The 23,318-nt window shown below is 43.0% G+C and overlaps 1 protein-coding gene across 3 annotated transcripts in view; it reads left to right on the top strand.

Moving 5' to 3' along the window:
* The window catches only part of STX17 (syntaxin 17), a 78,603-nt gene that overhangs the window by 46,214 nt on the left and 9,071 nt on the right, over nt 1-23,318 (top strand). For all 3 annotated transcript variants that reach the window (XM_073332527.2, XM_073332526.2, XM_073332528.2), the window contains exon 4: nt 14,381-14,612. In XM_073332527.2, the coding sequence (XP_073188628.1) occupies nt 14,381-14,612 (232 nt within the window). The remainder of the gene's footprint in view (nt 1-14,380; nt 14,613-23,318) is intronic.

Here is a 23,318-nt window from a genome sequence, read left to right as displayed (position 1 = left end):
TAATGAGAAGCCACTTACAACAGATTTTGCAGATATTCAGAATAGAGTCATGCATGCTGTGCTGCATTTTGGTGGGCTCTTCAGGCGTGGCTTCCCTCATTGAAGTTCAGGTGCCTCGCCTTGGCAACTTGGGTGTGGCTACTTGATTGGAGGGGAAGAAATCATGGCACTAGGATGAAATATCATTGATGGTAGATTGTGCAGATCTTCATGTGATCTTCCATCGCCTTGTTTAGATCAGCAATAAAATAGTGACATTTTGACTTTATCTCTTGGAAACAGGGTGGTTTGTTTCTTTTGGAGTTGTTGCTTTAGACTGTCTGCAAACTCAGGCAGATGTCACTCTGTTGCTTATATTCAGGCCTTATCTGCACTGTGAATTTGCTCCAGTTACAGCTGTCGGTGACTAGCCATCAATGTAGTTGTAATGGTGCAGACTCCTTGCATAGTGGTACATTTTACTCCTGTTTCAAGCAGGGTAAGATGCACCAGTGCGAATTATGGCTTACAGTAGCTTTGTCCAACTGCACTGCTTCAGCTACACCGGTGGCTGGCCACCAATGCCTAAAATCCCTCCAGGTAGACAAGGCCTTGGTTCTTGTTTTGAATGTTTTTTTCACAGCAGGGAGAGCTGAAGATTTTTTTAAAACAAGAGTTTAGATCAGTGGTTCTCAACTGATTTACCATTGTGGGCCGCATATGCAGCTCTCTCTCTATGTTATGTGGCTGGCATCCACACAATATATATACTACCTGTATGAGACTGTCACATGGACCACAATTGTGTGCTGATTGTGCCATGGGTTGAGAACCACTGGTTTAGATTTTGGAAGGCAAGTTTGGGGAAGGTAGGTGTATGCTGTGTCCTGTGTATACTCCAATACAAGCCCTGAGCAAAAGTTACCTAATTTGTCAAGGGTCTGAGGGGACTTTCTATTCAGGAGGTTTACTAGCAGTTCAGAAATTTTTTGGAAAAAATATTAGCCACTCCCAACATCGTTTACACATTGTGTGTGTGTTTTTTGTTCCTTCTAGAACAAAACTACAAAGGAGGTTTCTGTTTGGATTATGGTTTTCTGTCTCATTTGAGAATGAAGACAGAATAACTGTCTTTGTTCTGGAAACAAAGCGGTATGATAGAATTTATCCATGTAAATTTCACACTCATTTCTGTTCATACTGTTCTTTAGATAGACTGATGTATGCTCAGAAGAAGTAATTACAGATCTGTGCCTAGATATTTCCATTTTGTTTTTTGCCAAATTCCAAAGGTCTTCTAAAAAAGAGAAGTTTGTTTTCTGGATTGTGATTATGATCGCTTTTTGGCTGTGTCATAAATATAAAGGGAAGGGTAAACCCCTTTGAAATCCCTCCTGGCCAGGGGAAAGCTCCTCTCACCTGTAAAGGGTTAAGAAGCTAAAGGTAACCTCGCTGGCACCTGACCAAAATGACCAATGAGGAGACAAGATACTTTCAAAAGCTGGGAGGAGGGAGAGAAACAAAGGGTCTGGTCTGTCTGTAGTCGTCTTGGTCAGGGACAGAACAGGAATGGAGTCTTAGAACTTTTAGTAAGTAATCTAGCTAGGTATGTGTTAGATTATGATTTCTTTAAATGGCTGAGAAAAGAATTGTGCTGAATAGAATAACTATTTCTGTCTGTGTATCTTTTTTGTAACTTAAGGTTTTGCCTAGAGGGGTTCTCTATGTTTTTGAATCTAATTACCCTGTAAGATATCTACCATCCTGATTTTACAGGGGGGATTTCTTTATTTCTATTTACTTCTATTTTTTATTAAAAGTCTTCTTGTAAAACACTGAATGCTTTTTCATTGTTCTCAGATCCAAGGGTTTGGGTCTGTGGTCACCTATGCAAATTGGTGAGGCTTTTTATCCAACATTTCCCAGGAAAGGGGGGGTGCAAGTGTTGGGAGGATTGTTCATTGTTCTTAAGATCCAAGGGTCTGGGTCTGTAGTCACCTAGGCAAATTGGTGAGGCTTTTTACCAAACCTTGTCCAGGAAGTGGGGTGCAAGGTTTTGGGAAGTATTTTGGGGGGAAGGACGCGTCCAAACAGCTCTTCCCCAGTAACCAGTATTAGTTTGGTGGTGGTAGCGGCCAGTCCAAGGTGTAATATTTTGTACCTTGGGGAAGTTTTGACCTAAGCTGGTAAAGATAAGCTTAGGAGGTTTTTCATGCAGGTCCCCACATCTGTACCCTAGAGTTCAGAGTGGGGGAGGAACCGTGACATGGTGGCACAGTGGTGGGATTAACCTGAAATCATTTTGAGATCCAGTTGAGATTTTTTGAACTAGAAATACAGATTTTAAAAAGAAATTTTTAGGAAGTCCAGAAGCAGCTTTGAAACTGAAAGCAGCTTGGTTTCTCTCTGCTTTGTGGCCAAGCAGAGACAAAAGGGGATTATCTTGTGAATTGCAGGTTTTCTTTGCCTGGAGGCAGGGTACTTAAATCCTGCAGGGAAATTCACAGTCTTCCAACCCAGAGGTTTTTTTTTTTCTTTTCTTCCTAATAGTAAATAGGGGGTGTGTGCTCTACCCATTTGCCTGGAGACAAAAGTGGCAGGGTTTTTTTTAGGATTTTGATTTTTTTTTTTGTTTTACAAGGAGCACAGGTTTGAAAAGAAATTTTTTTTTCTTTGGGCTGGGTAAGCAGGTTTCCAAGTAGTTGGAGGTTTTTTGCTTTAATTTGGGCCCAGAGCAGAGACAAGGGAATTGTCTTTTTCTGTAGGTTGACAATCACTATCAGAGAATAGGTATTCTATTCCAGCACAGCAAAATTTTACAGCCAAGTTTTGTTTGTTTATTTCTAAACCTCGGGTGTAAAGTTAGTTAAAAACAGAGAGGTTAGAATGGCCAAATCCTCGGCTCGACTACAGCTGGAATTAGCCAAATTTCAGGCTGAGGAAAAACAAAGGGAACATGAAAGACAGACAGAACTCATGCGGCTGGAGAAGGAGGTACAGGAGGCTGCCCACAAGAGGGAAATGGAGGCAAGGAAGCATGTGGAGGAGATGGAGAGGATAAAGGCCCAGCAGAATATACCAACAAACCCTAGCAATCCTTCTCCAGGTACCACTTCCCATCCCAGAAAGTTCCCCACCTACAAGGCAGGTGATGATACTGAGGCCTTCTTAGAAAACTTCGAAAGGGCCTGCCTTGGGTACAACATCTCTACTGACCAATACATGGTAGAGCTGAGGCCGCAGCTCAGTGGACCCTTAGCTGAGGTGGCAGCTGAAATGCCTAAAGAACATATGAACAAGTATGAACTGTTTAAATCCAAGGCGAGAGTCAGAATGGGGATAACACCCGAGCAGTCTCGTCGGAGGTTCCGAGCCCTAAGGTGGAAACCAGACATGTCATTTACCCGACATGCCTACCACATTGTGAAACATTGGGATGCCTGGATATCAGGAGCAAGTGTTGAATCTCCAGTAAATTTGCCCTTCCTAATGCAAATGGAACAATTCTTAGAGGGTGTTCCTGAGGAAATAGAAAGATACATCCTAGATGGGAAACCCAAAACTGTAATCGAGGCAGGAGAGATTGGAGCCAGATGGGTGGAGGTGGCAGAGAAGAAGAAAACTGGTCGCAGTTGGAGCAGAGACCAGAAGGGACCACCCCAGACCACACCCTATTACTGGGGGCCGCCCAAAGCCCCACCTACCTCCCAAAGAACCCTCCAGACCCCTTATCGTCCCACCACCCCGTTCTCCAGCAACCCACCTCGCCCCGGTGACCCGTCAGCTGGACGATGTTTTAAATGTAACGAGCCGGGGCATGTAAAGGCCAACTGCCCCAAGAACCCCAACAGATTACAGTTCATTGCACCGGAATCACACCAGAGGTCCACAGGCCCAGATACCTCCCAGATACCCTTGGAGCGGAGGGAAACTGTGAGTGTGGGCGGGAAGAAGGTCACCGCGTGGAGGGACACCGGAGCACAAGTGTCAGCTATCCATGCTTCCTTAGTGGACCCCAATTTAATCAACCCAGAGATCCAAGTGACGATTCAACCCTTCAAGTCCAACTCTTTCAATTTGCCTACAGCCAAGTTGCCTGTCCAGTACAAGGGCTGGTCAGGAATGTGGACTTTTGCAGTCTATGATGATTATCCCATCCCCATGCTGTTGGGGGAAGACTTGGCCAATCATGTGAAGCAGGCCAAGAGGGTGGGAATGGTCACCCGCAGCCAGGCTAAACAAGCCGTGAGGCCTAGCTCTGTTCCGGAAACTTCTATCAGGGCCCGGTCAGAGGTGATGGACCCGTACCCCAGGCCAATGTCTGCAACAGCAGTAGTGGATCCAGTCCCGGAGACCCAGACGGAACCAGTCCCAGAACCGGAACCAGCCAAACAACCAACACCAGACCCCGTGCCAGCACTGAATCCAGTACTTGCAACCTCAACACCAGAGGGCCCCACCGAACCTGAACTGGCAGCAGCCGATAACCCTACACAAGAGGCTCAGCCGGAGCCTGAATCCCAACATAGTGCACCAGCGGAGAGCGGTTCACAGTCAACAGAAACAGCTCCATCCCCTATATCGCTTCCAGAGGGACCAAGCCTATGTCCCCAATCCAATGAGGAACTGATGTCTCCAGCATCAAGGGAACAGTTCCAGACCGAACAGGAAGCAGATGAAAGCCTCCAGAGAGCGTGGACGGCGGCACGGAGCAACCCACCGCCTCTCAGCTCTTCTAATCGATCCAGGTTTGTTGTAGAAAGAGGACTTTTATACAAGGAAACTCTTTCTGGGGGACACCAGGAAGACTGGCATCCTCAGAGTCAGTTGGTAGTTCCAACTAAATACCGGGCCAAGCTCTTGAGCTTAGCCCATGATCACCCTAGTGGCCATGCTGGGGTGAACAGGACCAAAGACCGTTTGGGGGGGTCATTCCACTGGGAGGGAATGGGCAAGGATGTTTCTACCTATGTCCAGTCTTGTGAGGTGTGCCAAAGAGTGGGAAAACCCCAAGACCAGGTCAAAGCTCCTCTCCAGCCACTCCCCATCATTGAAGTTCCATTTCAGCGAGTAGCTGTGGATATTCTGGGTCCTTTTCCGAAAAAGACAGCCAGAGGAAAGCAGTACATACTGACTTTCATGGATTTTGCCACCCGATGGCCGGAAGCAGTAGCTCTAAGCAACACCAGGGCTAAAAGTGTGTGCCAGGCACTAGCAGACATTTTTGCCAGGGTAGGTTGGCCCTCCGACATCCTCACAGATGCAGGGACTAATTTCCTGGCAGGAACTATGAAAAACCTTTGGGAAGCTCATGGGGTAAATCACTTGGTTGCCACTCCTTACCATCATCAAACAAATGGCATGGTGGAGAAGTTTAATGGAACTTTGGGGGCCATGATACGTAAATTCGTAAATGAGCACTCCAATGATTGGGACCTAGTATTGCAGCAGTTGCTCTTTGCCTACAGAGCTGTACCACATCCCAGTTTAGGGTTTTCCCCATTTGAACTTGTATATGGCCGTGAGGTTAAGGGGCCATTGCAGTTGGTGAAGCAGCAATGGGAGGGAGTTACACCTTCTCCAGGAACTAACATTCTGGACTTTGTAACCAACCTACAAAACACCCTCCGAACCTCTTTAGCCCTTGCTAGAGAAAACTTACAGGATGCTCAAAAAGAGCAAAAAGCCTGGTATGATAAACATGCCAGAGAGCGTTCCTTCAAAGTAGGAGACCAGGTCATGGTCTTAAAGGCGCTCCAGGCCCATAAAATGGAAGCATTGTGGGAAGGGCCATTCGTGGTCCAGGAGCGTCTGGGAGCTGTTAATTATCTCATAGCATTCCCCACCTCCAACCGAAAGCCTAAGGTGTATCATATTAATTCTCTAAAGCCCTTTTATTCCAGAGAATTAAAGGTTTGTCAGTTTACAGCCCAGGGAGGAGACGACGCTGAGTGGCCTGAAGGTGTCTATTACGAAGGGAAATGTGCTGGTGGTGTGGAAGAGGTGAACCTCTCCATGACCCTTGGGCGTATGCAGCGACAGCAGATCCAGGAGCTGTGCACTAGCTACGCGCCAACGTTCTCAGCCACCCCAGGACTGACTGAACGGGCATACCACTCCATTGACACAGGTAATGCTCACCCAATTAGGGTCCACCCTTACCGGGTGTCTCCTCAAGCTAAAACTGCTATAGAACGGGAGATCCAGGATATGTTACAGATGGGTGTAATCCGCCCCTCTGAAAGTGCATGGGCATCTCCAGTGGTTCTAGTTCCCAAACCAGATGGGGAAATACGTTTTTGCGTGGACTACCGTAAGCTAAATGCTGTAACTCGCCCAGACAACTATCCAATGCCACGCACTGATGAACTATTAGAGAAACTGGGACGGGCCCAGTTCATCTCTACCTTGGACTTAACCAAGGGGTACTGGCAGGTACCGCTAGATGAATCTGCCAAGGAAAGGTCAGCCTTCATCACACATCTCGGGCTGTATGAATTTAATGTACTCCCTTTCGGGCTGCGAAATGCACCCGCCACTTTCCAAAGACTTGTAGATGGTCTCCTAGCGGGATTAGGAGAATATGCAGTCGCCTACCTTGACGATGTGGCCATATTTTCGGATTCCTGGGCAGACCACCTGGAACATCTACAAAAAGTCCTTGAGCGCATAAGGGAGGCAGGACTAACTGTTAAGGCTAAGAAGTGTCAAATAGGCCTAAACAGAGTGACTTACCTTGGACACCAGGTGGGTCAAGGAACTATCAGCCCCCTACAGGCCAAAGTGGATGCTATCCAAAAGTGGCCTGTCCCAAAGTCAAAGAAACAGGTTCAATCCTTCTTAGGCTTGGCCGGTTATTACAGACGATTTGTACCGCACTACAGCCAAATCGCTGCCCCACTGACAGACCTAACCAAAAAGAAACAGCCAAATGCTGTTCAGTGGACCGGAAAGTGTCAGAAGGCCTTTAACAAGCTTAAAGCGACACTCATGTCTGACCCTGTACTAAGGGCCCCAGACTTTGACAAACCGTTCCTAGTAACCACAGATGCATCCGAGCGTGGTGTGGGAGCAGTTTTAATGCAGAAAGGACCTGATCAAGAATTCCACCCTGTAGTGTTTCTCAGCAAAAAACTGTCTGAGAGGGAAAGCAACTGGTCAGTCACTGAAAAAGAATGTTATGCCATTGTCTACGCTCTGGAAAAGCTACGCCCATATGTTTGGGGACGGCGTTTCCACCTGCAAACCGACCATGCTGCACTAAAGTGGCTTCACACCGTCAAAGAAACTAACAAAAAACTTCTTCGGTGGAGTTTAGCTCTCCAAGATTTTGATTTCGACATCCAACACATCTCAGGAGCTTCTAACAAAGTGGCTGATGCACTCTCCCGTGAAAGTTTCCCAGAATCAACTGGTTAAAATCGTCCTTGAGATGTGGAAAATATTGTTAGTCTTTATGTACTTGGTAGTATATTTAGAGATGCATGTGTCTTATTAACTCTGTTTTTCCTAGAGCTCCAGGAAGAAATCCCATTCAGTGTTTCACCCTAGCTGAGATTTGGGGGGCGTGTCATAAATATAAAGGGAAGGGTAAACCCCTTTGAAATCCCTCCTGGCCAGGGGAAAGCTCCTCTCACCTGTAAAGGGTTAAGAAGCTAAAGGTAACCTCGCTGGCACCTGACCAAAATGACCAATGAGGAGACAAGATACTTTCAAAAGCTGGGAGGAGGGAGAGAAACAAAGGGTCTGGTCTGTCTGTAGTCGTCTTGGCCGGGGACAGAACAGGAATGGAGTCTTAGAACTTTTAGTAAGTAATCTAGCTAGGTATGTGTTAGATTATGATTTCTTTAAATGGCTGAGAAAAGAATTGTGCTGAATAGAATAACTATTTCTGTCTGTGTATCTTTTTTGTAACTTAAGGTTTTGCCTAGAGGGGTTCTCTATGTTTCTGAATCTAATTACCCTGTAAGATATCTACCATCCTGATTTTACAGGGGGGATTTCTTTATTTCTATTTACTTCTATTTTTTATTAAAAGTCTTCTTGTAAAACACTGAATGCTTTTTCATTGTTCTCAGATCCAAGGGTTTGGGTCTGTGGTCACCTATGCAAATTGGTGAGGCTTTTTATCCAACATTTCCCAGGAAAGGGGGGGTGCAAGTGTTGGGAGGATTGTTCATTGTTCTTAAGATCCAAGGGTCTGGGTCTGTAGTCACCTAGGCAAATTGGTGAGGCTTTTTACCAAACCTTGTCCAGGAAGTGGGGTGCAAGGTTTTGGGAAGTATTTTGGGGGGAAGGACGCGTCCAAACAGCTCTTCCCCAGTAACCAGTATTAGTTTGGTGGTGGTAGCGGCCAGTCCAAGGTGTAATATTTTGTACCTTGGGGAAGTTTTGACCTAAGCTGGTAAAGATAAGCTTAGGAGGTTTTTCATGCAGGTCCCCACATCTGTACCCTAGGGTTCAGAGTGGGGGAGGAACCGTGACAGGCTGCTTAAAAACACAAATTAAGGTGAAATACTAGGAAGAACTGTCTAACTTGTTCGATTTAAATGAAGAATTTATGGGGAATATTATTATATCAGACTTCTATTTCAACTCAGTATCTTATAACACCATACTTTGTGTCTTCCATATTTCCTTTATTGATAATCAATGTTTATACGTGGGATTAATTTTAAATATTGCAGCCTAAGATTGTCTGGTAATACTATTAATTTAAACATAGAGTATGGTTTAGTCTTGATTAATTTGACAATTGATTTTTATGAATCAATAGTTCTCCGCTCTCTTTGATTGCTTAATACGTCTTTTACCATGACCTTCCCCTCAGTGTGTAAAGTGTTTATGGAGGTTGGATTCATTTCCTTTATATGTAGTTATATTTCTGTCGGCAGGGGAAGGGTTTCTTCACTTATTTAAAAAAAACCATTTAATTATATCCAGGACGTGTAATTAAAATAAACAACCTCTACACCCTACTTTTTCCAGGCAAGCAATGTTGCCTCTTCTAACTCCCTTGCATTAATGAAGAAAACTCTCATCTTAAAAACACCCCTCCCAAACTGTTTGTTCCCTCATTCTACTCTAAGAATAATGTTCAAAACAATGGTAAACAGTTCAATGAAGAATGATTTATTATGCATGCTTAGAATGTCATACGATTCTTATTTTTATATTGCAACATTCATTTTTTATGCTTGCATGAAAAGTCTATCCCAAATCAACAAGTAGTATAATTTGTACTATACATTTCTTATGTTAGTTTTTAGTAAAAATTTCAGTCATGCGTTCTTAGTTTTTAAAAGTCTAGGTGATGTTTTGTGCTAAAACCCCCAAACCAAAATGTTTGAAGCTGTTCCATTGTACATAGATAGTGAAAGAGTGTTTGGAGCAGGGGGCTGGACCCAGAGTCTCCCACCTCTCAGGGGGGTGCCCTAAACACTACACAGTCATTCTGTCTTGCGTGCCCAATGACTATTTAAGTATCTATCCACAGTGGAACAATCATTGAGTGGAGGGGGGGCAGGAGAGAGAGAGAGAGAGAGAATGAGAATGAATGAATATGAATGACTCACTCTGTAGGTCAGTGGTTAGGGCACCAACCTGGGAGGTGGGAGACCCTGTGGCCGGTCCCCCTTCTCCAATCATTCCTTCATTATTTAAACACAGTGGAACAGCTTTAACAGTAGAGACTGAAGGAGCCCGGTATCAGAATATGCCATATCTCAGTGTTTAGAGCAGTGGCTCTTAACTTGGGGTGCATGCACCCCTGGGGGTGCGAGACATGCCAGATTTTTTTAGAAGGTAAATCACTGAAAACACAAATTAATCACAGGCACGAAAGTACAACTACTTTGTTTCATCGAACCTATGTTTATATGTATATAATTCTATCTCTTTCATTCTACAGTTATGATATATCTAGGTTTAAAGAACTGACCTACTTCAACGATGTTTGATAAGGGGTGCGAAAACATATTTTGAGAACCAAAGCGGTGCAGGCTGCAGTAAAGGTTAAGAACCACTAGTTTAGAGCATTCTCTTGAGCGGTAGGATTTCAACAGGGATCTCCCGTCTCCTTCTCAGGTGCGTGGGTGGGTGGGGAATTTAACCTGGACTTTCCACATCCCAGGTGAATACTCTAAACACTGAGCTAAAAGTTACAAGGCAGGTGGCACCACCACCACCTCCTCCAGCTCCTTCTCCTCTGGTGGCCAGATTTTGAATGGGACTCACTCTGGTAGACTGCTCTGAGCACACCTACTGGATTGGACACTGCGATTTAGGTGGACAAACACCTGTCAGTTTGTGAATTGCGCTGCGGTTTAAGTGGGAGGTAGGCCTCCAGATGCCTAGAGGGAGGCAGTGATGTGCATGCTCAAAGGTGGGAACTTTTATTCTGAAAACTTAGGCACCGAGTGAATTTAGGTACCTCTAGAGTTTGGTGGGAATTTGTGAATTGCAGCGGAGCCTAAAACTGGACGTAGTTGCCCAAGTCTGGGGTTTTGGCACCTGATTATCTTTGTGGATCTGAGCCTGATGGGTGACATCCCCACTGCTTCATTTAAATGAGTAATTCTGAAACCGTTTGTTTGGTTAAAGGAGATATACAAACAGGTAATCCTGTTTCGAGGCCCTTTGCTGCATTATTCCTTTGCCTCAGCCTGAACCCTCAAGGAACCCAGGTGCAGCAGAGCTTTCCTTAACCCTGCTGTAATGTTAGGGAAAACCTTTCCATGAGCAGGCACCAGGTTCTCCTTGCACACTTAAAAATACATATAGCTTTCCAGGTGGAATACACTGTAAGTTACCACTATTTCCATGAGGTGCAACATGAACAGTGCATATGTACAGACAATATTTCATGACTTCCACATCTCCTAAAATGGGTTCAATTATAGCTCTTACGAGTGTGAGCTGCACTGGGGAGAAGAGGTAGGTAGGTAGGTATTCACTCAAACAGCAGTGAGTAGTTGGTAGTAGTATTCTGCCTTTGTAAGGCCTAGTATGTCTGGAGGTGTATGGAAAATGATGTCCCTTGTTATATCTGCCCAAGAGGTGTAGCCTGCACTCTTCCTAGCAAAGCCATCCCCTCACCAGGCCACTTGTTCTGTGCCAATGCTAACTTCCCCCCTCCTTTTCTGTCCTCTCTTTCCTCCCTACATTGTGCTTTTCTGATGTACCCCCACATGCAGTGGCATAATTTAGCCCTAATTGTCTCTGTTCCACCACCAACGAAGTTTTTGATTCTTGGGATCAAAAATGTTTGTAGGACATGAGTGCTGATGCTAGCTGACTCAGATGTTTCCCAGAAATAGCAATGCAGCTGCAATTAGGGATGTAGAGTCATTTAGCAATTAGACCAGGATGCCTGATATTTTATTCCTAATCTGCCAATGACTCATCATATGACTATGGGCAAGGCATTTAACCTATTGGTACCTGTTTCCCAATCAGTAAAATGGATATAGCTCCTCTTCACACTTGGAGTTCCTTGGATGAAAATATTCTGTATAAATGCAAAGCATTATTATCTTGGATACACCATTTCGTCTGACAGCGCTCAATTCACTCTTAACCAACTGAAATAAATTGAAAAAACAAAAACAAAACAAAGCTACGCTTCCAGCCCCTTTCACACATCAGTCTGAATATTTTGTCTGAAAGAAAGTGGGGGCGGGTAGTACTCACAACAGAAGAAAGCTTGCACAAAGAAAGCAAGATGGCACAGTACAACAGCTTAGAATTCAAATATGCTTTGATGAACAGCCTCCCTTCTCCTTCCACTCCCAAGGGAATGTGAAGCAGTGGTCCATGATGCTCTAAGGGCAAAATCAGTGAAATCATAGGTTCTGTGATCCTGTGGTAAACCCGCAACCTTTAATTATAATACATTAATGTCCTTAACAAGAAATAACTGTGCACAGTCATCTGGTTATTCAGATCTCGTCGAGTTCAAGTAAGTCTTTAACCCGTTAGACCCATATCAGGCTCTGATCCATAGTGTTCTAGAACTCTTGAAATTCTAAACAGTCTGACACACACTCTCACGGATTTGTACCCTCTACAGACTCTGACACGTATGCCAAGTGTGTGTAAAATGCTAACCAGCAGTATCTGGTACAACAGTGAGATGATTCTTTCTTTGTCCAAATCTTGTGCAGGGTAGATATGTGCTGGTTTGGAAAGCAGAGCTGGGTCTAAGCTGCAGTGGGGTCATGAAAAGGTTGTAATTATGTAAATATTATACTACAGTGATTTTTGGCCCTTATATCTGTGTAGAATCGTCATAATGAGTCGATATAAACTAAAGCAGCTCTCCACTACCTCTGAGTTCCTGTGTAAATGTAGAGTACAGTGACTGCTTTGCAAAATATGCTAAATATATCAGGTGTCATGGCAGTCCCATGTGTTACATCCACTAGGGTTGGGTTCTGAAACATATTCATAGTGTTGACCACATCTTCATGGAGAGTTTTTCTTGTGGACAGCTCCTCTTGTGATGAGAGAGGTGGTTTAGCTGTGGTTGAACAGAAGTTTGTTCTTGCACGTCTGGTTAGCTTTTGTGACGTTTAGATCAGTCTGGTTGATGAACATGGGAAACTTTGAGATCATTTTTGCCTTTGGTAATCAGTACATTTCTCTGCTATTACTGATACGGCAGCAAGAACTGGAACACTGCAGCCCATGTAGGCACAATGGGACAGGAGATTAAATATACAGAGGAGGATCCAGTTTCAAGGAATGGTAAGAGCAACTGGTGCAAATAACTGCTCTGCCTGTCTGTGTTAAGGGTTACATTTGTGCAGCAGCTATATGGATAGCTGTAATTGGGGCACATTCATAGTGAAGACAAGGCCTTAGATATGACATCTGTAATCAGGGCTATAGGTGGCTACTTAGGTACCAAATGTCAGTGGCTACTCCCATGTGTACAGCCAGTTTATTAGAATGGGTGAGAGGGTACAGAATTAGCAACTGCACTGAGCTGCTGGGTATCTGGTGGATTGTGTGAGTCGTACTAGTTCCAGGGAAAGAATTTATAAGTACCAGTTGTCACAGATATAGGAAATGAAGTACTGTGGGAATAGACCTGTGCACAGATAAAACAGGAAAGAACAAAACATTGGGGAAAGAACATTTTTCTTACTGTAGGTGTATTGGATCATATTAAAGAAGTTCTGTATTAATATCACAAATGAGTTTGATTCCCCAGAGTTTAAATTCCAGGGTATTACTAATTAAGAGGTCTCTTGGTTTTTGGTACTGTTTCTCTCCCTCTATGTGTGAAACTTGCAAGCTGCTAATTGTGTTAGTACATTCTAAGACAGAGTCTGTTCTCAAAGCAATTCACAGAGAGAGAGACTCAAAGCAATACTCTAACAACAGAAACAGCACCCAGAGACTCCCCACCCTTTTGTTGTATTAACAAATTGTGATTAAAATAGAGATAGAGGATGTATGTGGATGGATGCTTGGTGTGGATAATAACTGAATGATCAGGGAGGTGCCAGCCTAAGAATCCAGTGTCCATCGGCTGAAGAAGGCGTCAAGTGGAAATAACCAGACGACCCCCCCCCGGAGGGCAGACTGGAATCCACCCAACAGCCTCAAGAATGGGAGAACCAAAGAACAAGATAACATCTTGGAGCCGTCAGGAATGTGCTATCTGCTGATTGATTCAGCAACAGCATGATGAAGCAATTCCCATAGACTGGCATAGGAAGAAATTCCTATAAAAATAGACTCTAAAAAGTGAGAACTTTGGGGTCTGATTCTGCAGACCAACTTCCAGGAGCATCAGATGAGCATCTGACAAGGCCCTGCTCCCTCCTCATGTCCAGGCCACCTGGCCAGTGGCTTGGCATGAGCAACTCTAAGGCTGGTAACTATGATAACAACCTTGCAGAACCTGTGTGTGTGGGTGTGTATGTGGGTGTGTGTGTGTTTGTATGAATGAATGTGTGAATAAATATGAGATTGAATGGAATGTTATAGCTATAACTAACTGCTTACTATGATTCTTTCTGTATTCACAATAAATGTGGTATTTTGCCTTTTTCCCTTTAATAAGATCCTGCTGGTTTTTATTTTATTGGTACAACAGGTGAATTCTTACTACTTGTGCAAAATATGCCCATTATCTCCTTGGTGCAACAGATTTTTGTTTAGAATATTTTCATTTTAACTAGAATAAAATTAAAGCATTTGGTTGCTTGAGAAGATGACCTTTTTGGAATTTTTATTTTTCTCAATTTATACAAAATATTGAAATGTAATTTTTTTTGGATTATTTAAAAATTAAAATAACTGTAGTTAATTCACATCACCCCCTTGAAAGAGGTGTGTAGGAGTAGCAGTATGCCATAAAGTTACAAATAACCTTTTAAAACTATTGCAGCAACTGCGAGCCAATATCCGAGAGATGGAGAAACTGTGTTTGCGGGTCCGACTGGAAGATAAACAAATTTTCCAAAGAATGATAAATCCAGTTAAAGAGGAAGCTTCATTTTCCATAAAAGAATTTCTACAACTCCATTCAGAATCTGCAGAAGAACTTAAAAGACAGTTTAATGAACAGGAGGACACCTCTTTAAAGTCTTCTCTAATCAGATCTGCGACGGTAGGAGGAGGTAGTAGAATTCATTTTTCTATGTACTGTATTGTGGTATTTTTATATTTGTTTTATGATAGTATATTTCCAGGGTCTTCTGACCAGATATTGTGGAAATAAATACTTCAGTTTAGTAAAACTTCATACTTTATGACAAGAGGTGAATTTTAATACAACTTTCAAATACCACAGTTTTGTCACCATATGTAGAATATAGATTATTTTACTGCACAGTTTATGTAGTTAATACATGCTTTAATCAGCTATCCAAGGAAGAGGAAAATATTGGTAGCCTAATAGGCGTAGTTAAGTAACAAGAGCACTAAATTGTGAGGTACAAGCAATCTTGGGGTTATTGTAGTTACGTTTTCTTTTTCCATTGCTTAGTTATGGTAATCACTTAGTACATTTTTACTTAATTCGTTATCTATGAAATGGTGAAAACAATTCGTATATCATCACCGAAAGCCTCAATCAGGAGGAGCAGGTTGAGTATGAAGTGTCCGTTTACACAGAAATATATCTTCGTAATTGGCAGGAAAGCAGTAAAAGTACAAGATCATTATATGAGGTTTAGAAACACATTATACTACCTTATAGATCATCCAAGGATGGGCCTGGATGCTACTGCTCTTTTCTGATCCCTCTACTTTCATGAAAACTGTATCTTTCACTTTCTTTCTTCCCTCATTCTTTCTTCCTTCCTTCCTTCTTTCCCCCATGAGCACCTTCTTGTCTCTTTTCACCCTCATTCTGTCCCACCTGCCCTTACACTTGAAGCCAAATCTGGAGTTAGCTGCTGCTAACATCTGAAACGCTGTTTACAAGGATTGACCATTAGAGTTAAACCAACACATCCTCATACAGAAAAGTTTGAAGCTTAATATTGGTTAAAATACTTCACAAGTCTCACATTTTTCAATTTAAAAAACATATTTTCAGTTAGTGGCCTCACAGAAAATCTTTCCTATCAGGAAATTCTGTATAATCTGGCTGTTGTATTTATAACGTGCTAATCTTCATAGTATCTAGTTCTGTCTTCTTGTTGTCATAGAAGTTTGTTCTGTAGAGAACTGCAGGGATAATTGTGTGCAATGTCATTAGTAAGAGGGAAAGTCTTTTCACGACTAAGAAAAGAAGACAAAAATATATGCTAAACTGTAAAGTGTGTCTTTTTTAAAAAAACAGGATTAGTATTTCTAGCTGAATGACTTTCATGTTTTTTTTAAAAAACGGGTCATTGGTGAAAAACCAAGAAACCGATTAGAAATTTTGGGATGGCAGGCATAGCCATAGGAAAATATTATGGGAATGACATACACTCACAAGTCAGCTCAGGAATGGAGATGTAGTTCACCTCACGTAAAGTGAAACATACAGGCACACAGACAACTGAGTATAATTATATAGGATTTTTAAAAAAGTTTGCATTAATATGAAAGCAGCTTTTTGCATTCATGGGACAGCTGTAATATCACATTGCCTGTTCTTTTGTGCTTCAAGGCTGCAGATCTGAAAGCAGATCTTAGCTGCTGATCTTACTCAGTCAAAGAAACTTCCTTATACCCTACTTCTTTTTTGCATGTTGCTTCCAATCTGGCAGAGAAATGAAGAGTTTACAAATTCAAATAGCCCATTTAGGAGGCTTGTCAAAGAAATGATACAGCCCTTTCCCTTTCCACCATCCCCCATCTCAAGTCCAATAGGAGTTGAATTTAATTCCATTTTAAGCAAATGTTAACAAAAGGCGAGATTCCACTTTTAAAATTACTAAAATTCTTTTTAACCAGCATATTGAATTTCCCAGAGAACTAGATTTTTATCTTGAGTGTAATGAAGTGTGAAGGTACTTTGTAAAGTATGCAGAGGTGTGTTTGTTTTTTTTTACTGCTGTTCTGAGGAGAAGTTGTAGTTGATGTTGAGGAAGCACTTCCATTCTAAGTCCTTTCACATTTGGGTTAGAATTTCCTAAAATACGAACTTTTGAATGTAAATTTCTCATTCATACTTCCAGCCCACAGGTGTTTCATCCTCCTCCACTCCCTTTTTTTCTTTTGTTTTTGAAGTGGGAAGGGAAATACTAGGGTTACTCTTCTTGGGGGTGGGGTGGTTCTGTATTTCTATCAATGTACTGCTTGTGTCACTTGTGTTCTTATACCGAGTTCTACTTCTCCCTACTGCAAGTTCCCTTCCAATGGTGCTGCCCTGCCGGACGTTAGGTTCCCCAGGGCTGGGTTCTTCCAGCCCCAGAAGCAGATGAACACACACACACAGTCAGAGCGCGTCTGAGTGGACCGGGTTAATCAGCGCTCCCAAGCTGACCCCTGATATGTCCCTGGACTCAGCAGGCTGGGTGGAGCAGCATTTCCAAGCTGCCACCCTCATAGGCCACGTGCACCGCACCAGAATAGAGCACGCCTGAACAGGCTGGGTCGAGCAGCACTTCCAAGCTGCCACCCTCGTATGTCCCAGTTTCAGCACGTCTCTCTCCCCACTTTCACGTTACATTTGTTCTGGTAGTAACCCACTTGATGATCAACCCCCATAGGATTTTTTGGCGCTGCAGGGATCTTTTAGCTTAGGAATGAGGAGTGTTGCTGCAGAGTGAATGAGGAAACCAAAAAACACCCATGGGGAGGCTGGGGGGAGGAGAGGGGGGAGACAGAGAGAAAGAAGCAACCAGCTTAATCACGAAAGTTATTTATTGCCAGCTTATAACCATAGGGGAGCCAAACAAACAAAACAGTTACAATATTAAATCTAACTTAAACATGATTACAAAAGTCAGGTTTAAAAAACAACTCATCACACAAGTCAGGGTCAGAAGGCTATACCGAGAGAGAGAGAGCTGGGTTCTCACCACTCCATGACGTTTGAATTGATCGGGGATTCCAGGTGGTGGTGGTAGCTGAGGGTCTGGAGTGCTGGAGTGAAGCAGAGCCTCCATCATGATCAGTCAGGAGAAGATGAAGTCTCAATGGAACTGATGCAGATTTTGGATCCAGGCATCAGAACACTTACTTGAGCATGGATAGGGGTTTTTGTCGAGAAGCAACAATGGTTCAAGGGAGAACACTAGATTTATGTGTAAGCAAGGGAGAATACCAAAGTTGTTTTGTTCAGGCTAGACATGGCAGCTGATCATTCCTGGCTTTGGGCAGTGTTCCTTGGAGGGAGCTCACAATGCAATTAGGGAACTTCACTATTTTGGATAACAAAGGATTTATTACTAGAGTTGGTCTGATAACTACTGAGCTGGGTGTGTGCAGGTGTGGGTTCATTAACATCTGGAGCAGAGATCCGCCATCATGCAGTGCTTCCCTGCTTTTCTGGTCCCAGAGTTCCATGCGGTTCTTACCTTGGAATCTCTGTTCTCCATTCTGTATGCTACTGGAGATGCCTCCTTGTCCCATCTTCTATGCAAATGGGGTTAGGGGAGTTTCCTTAATTATGTCATCTTTATCCCAAGGGTTTAGGTGCGTCTCCCACTGCCTTTTCATTGCTTTTTGTAAATCTTTCTTCTGATGCAGATTTGGTTCAAGCAAAGACTTGAGGGAAGAGAGGGGAAGGTCTTTTGTGAGTCAAACAGGCTGGATACTGTGCCCTGGTTCCCCAAGAAGATAGAGCTGCTAGGTAACAACAGAGCCTTCTTATGAGGTGTGAAATATTCTTTAATATGGAGAAGTCATTAAAGGCTCTTTATGTCACTAAAACTCAGTGGTGGGACATCCTAATCTGGTGCAGAATAGGGTCAGCATGGAGGAGGCAATTGGGGGCAAGCTATTTTACAGGCCATCTTACTTAAGAGGCTTTTCCTCTGTCCACAGTTCTGCTTAGGAAGCTTCTTTATTCTTGAATAACTGATAAACGGTTCTATTTGACAAGTGTAAAATATGTAATGCTGGCTAAGGCCATGTATAGACTACAAACTTTGGTCGACACAAGTTATGTCAGTGTAAAGCTGCTGCGGTTAGTATATCACACATGTGTGTGCATACTTAGCTGCTTGCATTGATGCTAAGTGCAGTGCACCAGGGGTACGTATCCCAGTGTGCCACATTCCAGTGCAATGCCTTTTGGGGAATATTCACAGTGTGTTGTGGGGCGCACACGACTCCCGTTGCGGGGCTGGGAGCACAAGGTGAAGTTCCTATCATGCAGCTTTCACTATCTCATAATACCATGAGGTGGTTATTGACTAACCCATAATTTTTTTGCCTTTTTAAAATCCCACACACCCACAAAGCACTTGTTGCTATCCGACATCTCAGTCAGAAGAGTGGAGCCCACACAGCTCTGCACTGTTGTCATTGATGCTGCAAATGCAGGACAAACAATCCTCTGGCACTTGCAGAACTGCAGGAAGTACCACAACAAAAGGGCACATGATAATTTCTTTGAGGACAGATTGCTAAGGGACATAATGAAAAACAATTCAAGGTTGATGGCATTTACAGATCAGCTACAGGACTGCTTCTGGGCCTAAAAAATAAGCAACTGACTGGTGGGATTGCATTATGATGGAGGTTTGGGATTATAAGTGGCTGCAGTACTTGCAGGTGCTAAAGGCCACATTCCTGGATCTATATGCCACATTTGAGCAGGGACAACAGAATGAAAGCTGCATTGACAACTGAGAAGCAAGTGGTGATCACACTGTGGAAGCTTGCAAAGCTGGATTGCTATCAGTCAGTGGAAAATCATTTTAGAGGTGGAAAATCCATAGTGGGGGCTGTTGTCATGCAAGCGTGTGTGGGGCATTAATTGTAACCCGTTATGCAGGGCTCTCACTCCAGGTAATGTGCAGGATGTTGTAGACTGGTTTGTCTCCCTTGACCTACAGGAAACTTACGTTCATATTGTCATAAACCCCTCACATGGATGTTTTCAAATTTTGTGATTGGGCAGAGACCACTATCAGTATTGCATCCTTACCCTTTGGCCCCTCTGCCACCTCAAAGGTCTTTACCAAAGTCCTCTTGATCCCCTGCCTTCACCCTTAGAGCATAAAGTGCGGAATGGCCACAACCGTCCTTTGGTTCCCTCTTACCAAAGTTGGAAAGCAGAGTTCGCCCTCTACTCCTTAGTGGAATTTTCTTCTTGTGACTTCTAGTCAGTTAGCTTGGGTTAATTCCCAATAAATTCTTCCCCCCACCCTCCTTTTTATTTGTTGCAAAAAAAAATTTTTTTAAATGTACTTTCTCCTCAGCGCTTTGTACCCCACCTTAATCTAAAATGGTGCATTCAGTACCCTCAGGCTTCAAACCCAGATCATCCTATGACAGACTCATTCCACTTATAGATGACCATAGCTGCTGTCTTTTTTGTCTTAGTGATAGCCATGTACCAGCCTGCTGCTCAGTATGCTGTTCCTTTTTGACCCTGATAGTTGAAGTTGTACCTTCTTGAGAAATCAGTGAGGGGAGCATTAGACCAGGGGTGCACAAACTTTTTGGCTTGAGGGTGACATTGGCGTTCCGAAACCGTATGGAGGGCTGGGTAGGGAAGGCTGTGCCTCCCCAAACAGCCTGGCCCCCGCACCCTATCCACCCCCTCCCACTTCCTGCCTCCTGACTGCCCCCCTCAGAATCCTCAACCCATCCAACCCCCCCTGCTTCTTGTCCCTTGACCGCCCCCTCCCAGGACCCCCCGCCCCTAACTGCCCCCCCGGGACTCCACCCCCATCCAACCCTTCCTGTCCCCTGCTCCCTGTCTCCTGACTGCCCTGCACTTCCCCAACCTCTGCCCCATTCAACCGCCTCCTGTTCCCTGACTGCCCCCCGCGACCCCCTGCCCCTTATTGAACTCCCCGCACGCTTACCATGCTGCTCAGAGCACCCGGACTGGCAGTCGCACCGCCCGGCTGGAGCAGCCATAGCGCTGCGCAGTCTAGAGCACCGGGGCAGGCTGGTGGCTCTTGCAGCTGCGCTGCCTGGCAGGAGCTCGCAGTCCCACCACCCAGAGCACTGGTGGCACGGCAAGCTGAGGCTGTGGGGGAAGGGCCGGGGGCAGGATGGTCCCGCGGGCCGGATGAGGCCCCTGGGGAGTAGTTTGCCCACCTCTGCATTAGACCCTGAAGCATGGGCACCCACTTCAAGTCCCAGACACCCAGTGTTCCTGTTAGCTGGTGCAAAACAGCTAAGGTCGGTACTAGCAAAAAAACGCTGGTGGCTGACGTGAATCAGTGGTGTATGCTGTTGTAGATCTCAATCAGTATTTCCATGGCAGAAAGCAGACAACATTGGTCTGTTGCACCAATGTGAACTAAGTCAGAGATGCTTGGGCAGTTTTATTTTTTTTATTTTTGTGTATTGCTGAGGCATTAATGTGTTATGTGCTTTTATTTAAGGCTGAGGTACTTTCTTCATTTCCCCAAAATAGATATTTAATATTGCTGTTCCTTAAAAGGAATCTTTTTTTACCAGATGTGTTTGTATGTACATGTAGTACATCTGACACTCTGCATGGGGTGGTGATTATTGGAAGAATTAGGGTTTTTTCGGGAAATACTGGTAAGCGTCAATTTCATCGTACATTCAAACTGATGGAAAAATATTTCCCATGGATAATCAGAATTTACAGATATGTAAAGTAAGAAAAATGCTGTTTGAGAAATAGTTTAAGGATATTTACATTGTATATTTTAATGTGATGTTGACAATCTGTGTTTTAACAGAGACGACTAAGGGGGTATATGATAGAGGTCTATAAAATCTCAAGTGATGTGGAGAAAGTGAATACGGAAGTGTTATTTACTCCTTCTCATAACACAAGAATTAGGGGTCACTCAATGCAATTAATAGGCAGCAGATTTAAAACAAACAAAAGGAAGTATTTCTTCACACAATGCACAGTCAACCTGTGAAGCCTTTGCCAGAGGATGTTGTGAAGGCTAGGGAAACCACTCCTTACCCATCCTGGCTAATAGCCATTAATGGACTTAACCTCCATGAATTTATCCAGTTCTCTTTTAAACCCTGTTATAGTCCTAGCCTTCAGATCTACAACAGCATACACCATTGATTCACGTCAGCCACCAGCGTCAGGCATAGTCCAACAACAAAAATTCAAATGACCAAATTCATCCCTGATGTAGCTCTCTTTGGAATTTCACCAGAAATTAATTTAGCCCTATAAAAGACTGATCTTTTGCTAATCTGTTTACCATGTTCAATGTTACAGGCTAATCTCCCGGGTTTCATGTCACTGAAACAAAGCTGCTGGTTAGGTATGAAGTGTTGTATTTTTGTTTCATGCCAAAGTTGTTTTGTAAAAAAGACTGTTCTTTTTAGCTAAGAGAACAAATATATTATTGGTTTTTTTTTTTCCCATCCTTCCCTTTCTCTTCTCTTTCAATTCTCTTACTAGTACTCTGTAAGTGTCTTTTCTGCTTAGCAGTAGCATTTCTTATAGCCTTATAGACTATAACAGGGTTCAAAAAAGAACTAGATAAATTCATGGAGATAAATTCAATGGCTATTAGCCAAGATGGGCAGGGATGGTGTCCCTAGCCTCTGTTTGCCAGAAGCTGGGAATGGGTGATAGGGGATGGATTACATGATGATTACCTGTTCTGTTCATTCCCTCTGGGGCACCTGGCATTGGCCACTGTCAGAAGACAGGATACTGGGCTGGACGGACCGTTGGTGTGACCCAGTATGGCCGTTCTTATGTAACAGCTTTATAAAGCTTTAACTTTTTGAATCTCAACAACTACTGTTATTAAATAATTGTCTGTCCCCGGCCCCCATTATTTCCTGTAACTGTGAAAATTTAGATTGATTAAAAATAGAAAGGAAGGCCTAACAATAACCATTAATATTATCTGTTAAAATTATTTTTAAAAAAATTGAATTCTGCCAGGCCTGGGCGTATGACAGAGATAAGGTGGGTGAGGTAATATCTCTTATGGCACCAACTTCTGTTGATGGAAGAAATAAGTTTTTGAGCTTCACAGAACTTTGCTGGAGATCAAGCCTAATATAAGCAATCAAGGTACATTTAAATAACATTAAGGTCTGAATCACAGGGAATATAACCTTAACTGCATTGTTTTCTACTAAGCAAACGTTTAAACTGTCAAGGTTGTTAGGCCCAAGATTTGCACTGTTTTGAACCATCTTTTCCCCCAAATACCATATATATGATGGGATACGTATATTTGTGCAGTTCTTAAAAACTATTTGTGAAAGACTCTTATTTCAGTGATGGTTGCCTGCAGGATGGATTAATTTAAATCACCAAGCAGCAAACTTTAATTTAAATAATTGATTGTTTTGAATTTGTAAGTTTTAGTTATTTTCCTAATGGAGGGTTTATTCTCATTGGTTGGTAACCATTTAAACATTCTGATTTGCACCCAAATATAGCCTTTACACAAAATTTGGTAATTTTTTGCATACCAGCAGGACACACCATATCTGCACACATTTAAGCAATTATATAGTTTGCCATACATCTATTCAGATTCTTAATTTTGACATTTTTTAATGTCAAAAATGTCAGAAAATGTTGAGAGACATGTTTCTTATATACCGGGTAATTAATAAATTTTTATTTGGGATTCACATCAAGCTGCATTTGGATGGAAATTGGAATTAAATTAAAATATACATTTTAAAATTGTTTATGAGTTAAATAAAACCACCTTAAAAGTGTTGGCTACATAAGAAAAAAAGTAAGTTTTTATTAAAACATGTTTTGCATTTAAAACTATCTGATTTAT

Source organism: Lepidochelys kempii, chromosome 2, assembly GCF_965140285.1.
Source record: "Lepidochelys kempii isolate rLepKem1 chromosome 2, rLepKem1.hap1, whole genome shotgun sequence".
NCBI lineage: Eukaryota > Metazoa > Chordata > Testudines > Cheloniidae > Lepidochelys > Lepidochelys kempii.
The sequence above is the reverse complement of the archived record's forward strand: the minus strand, read 5'-3'. Positions and strand labels throughout refer to the sequence as shown.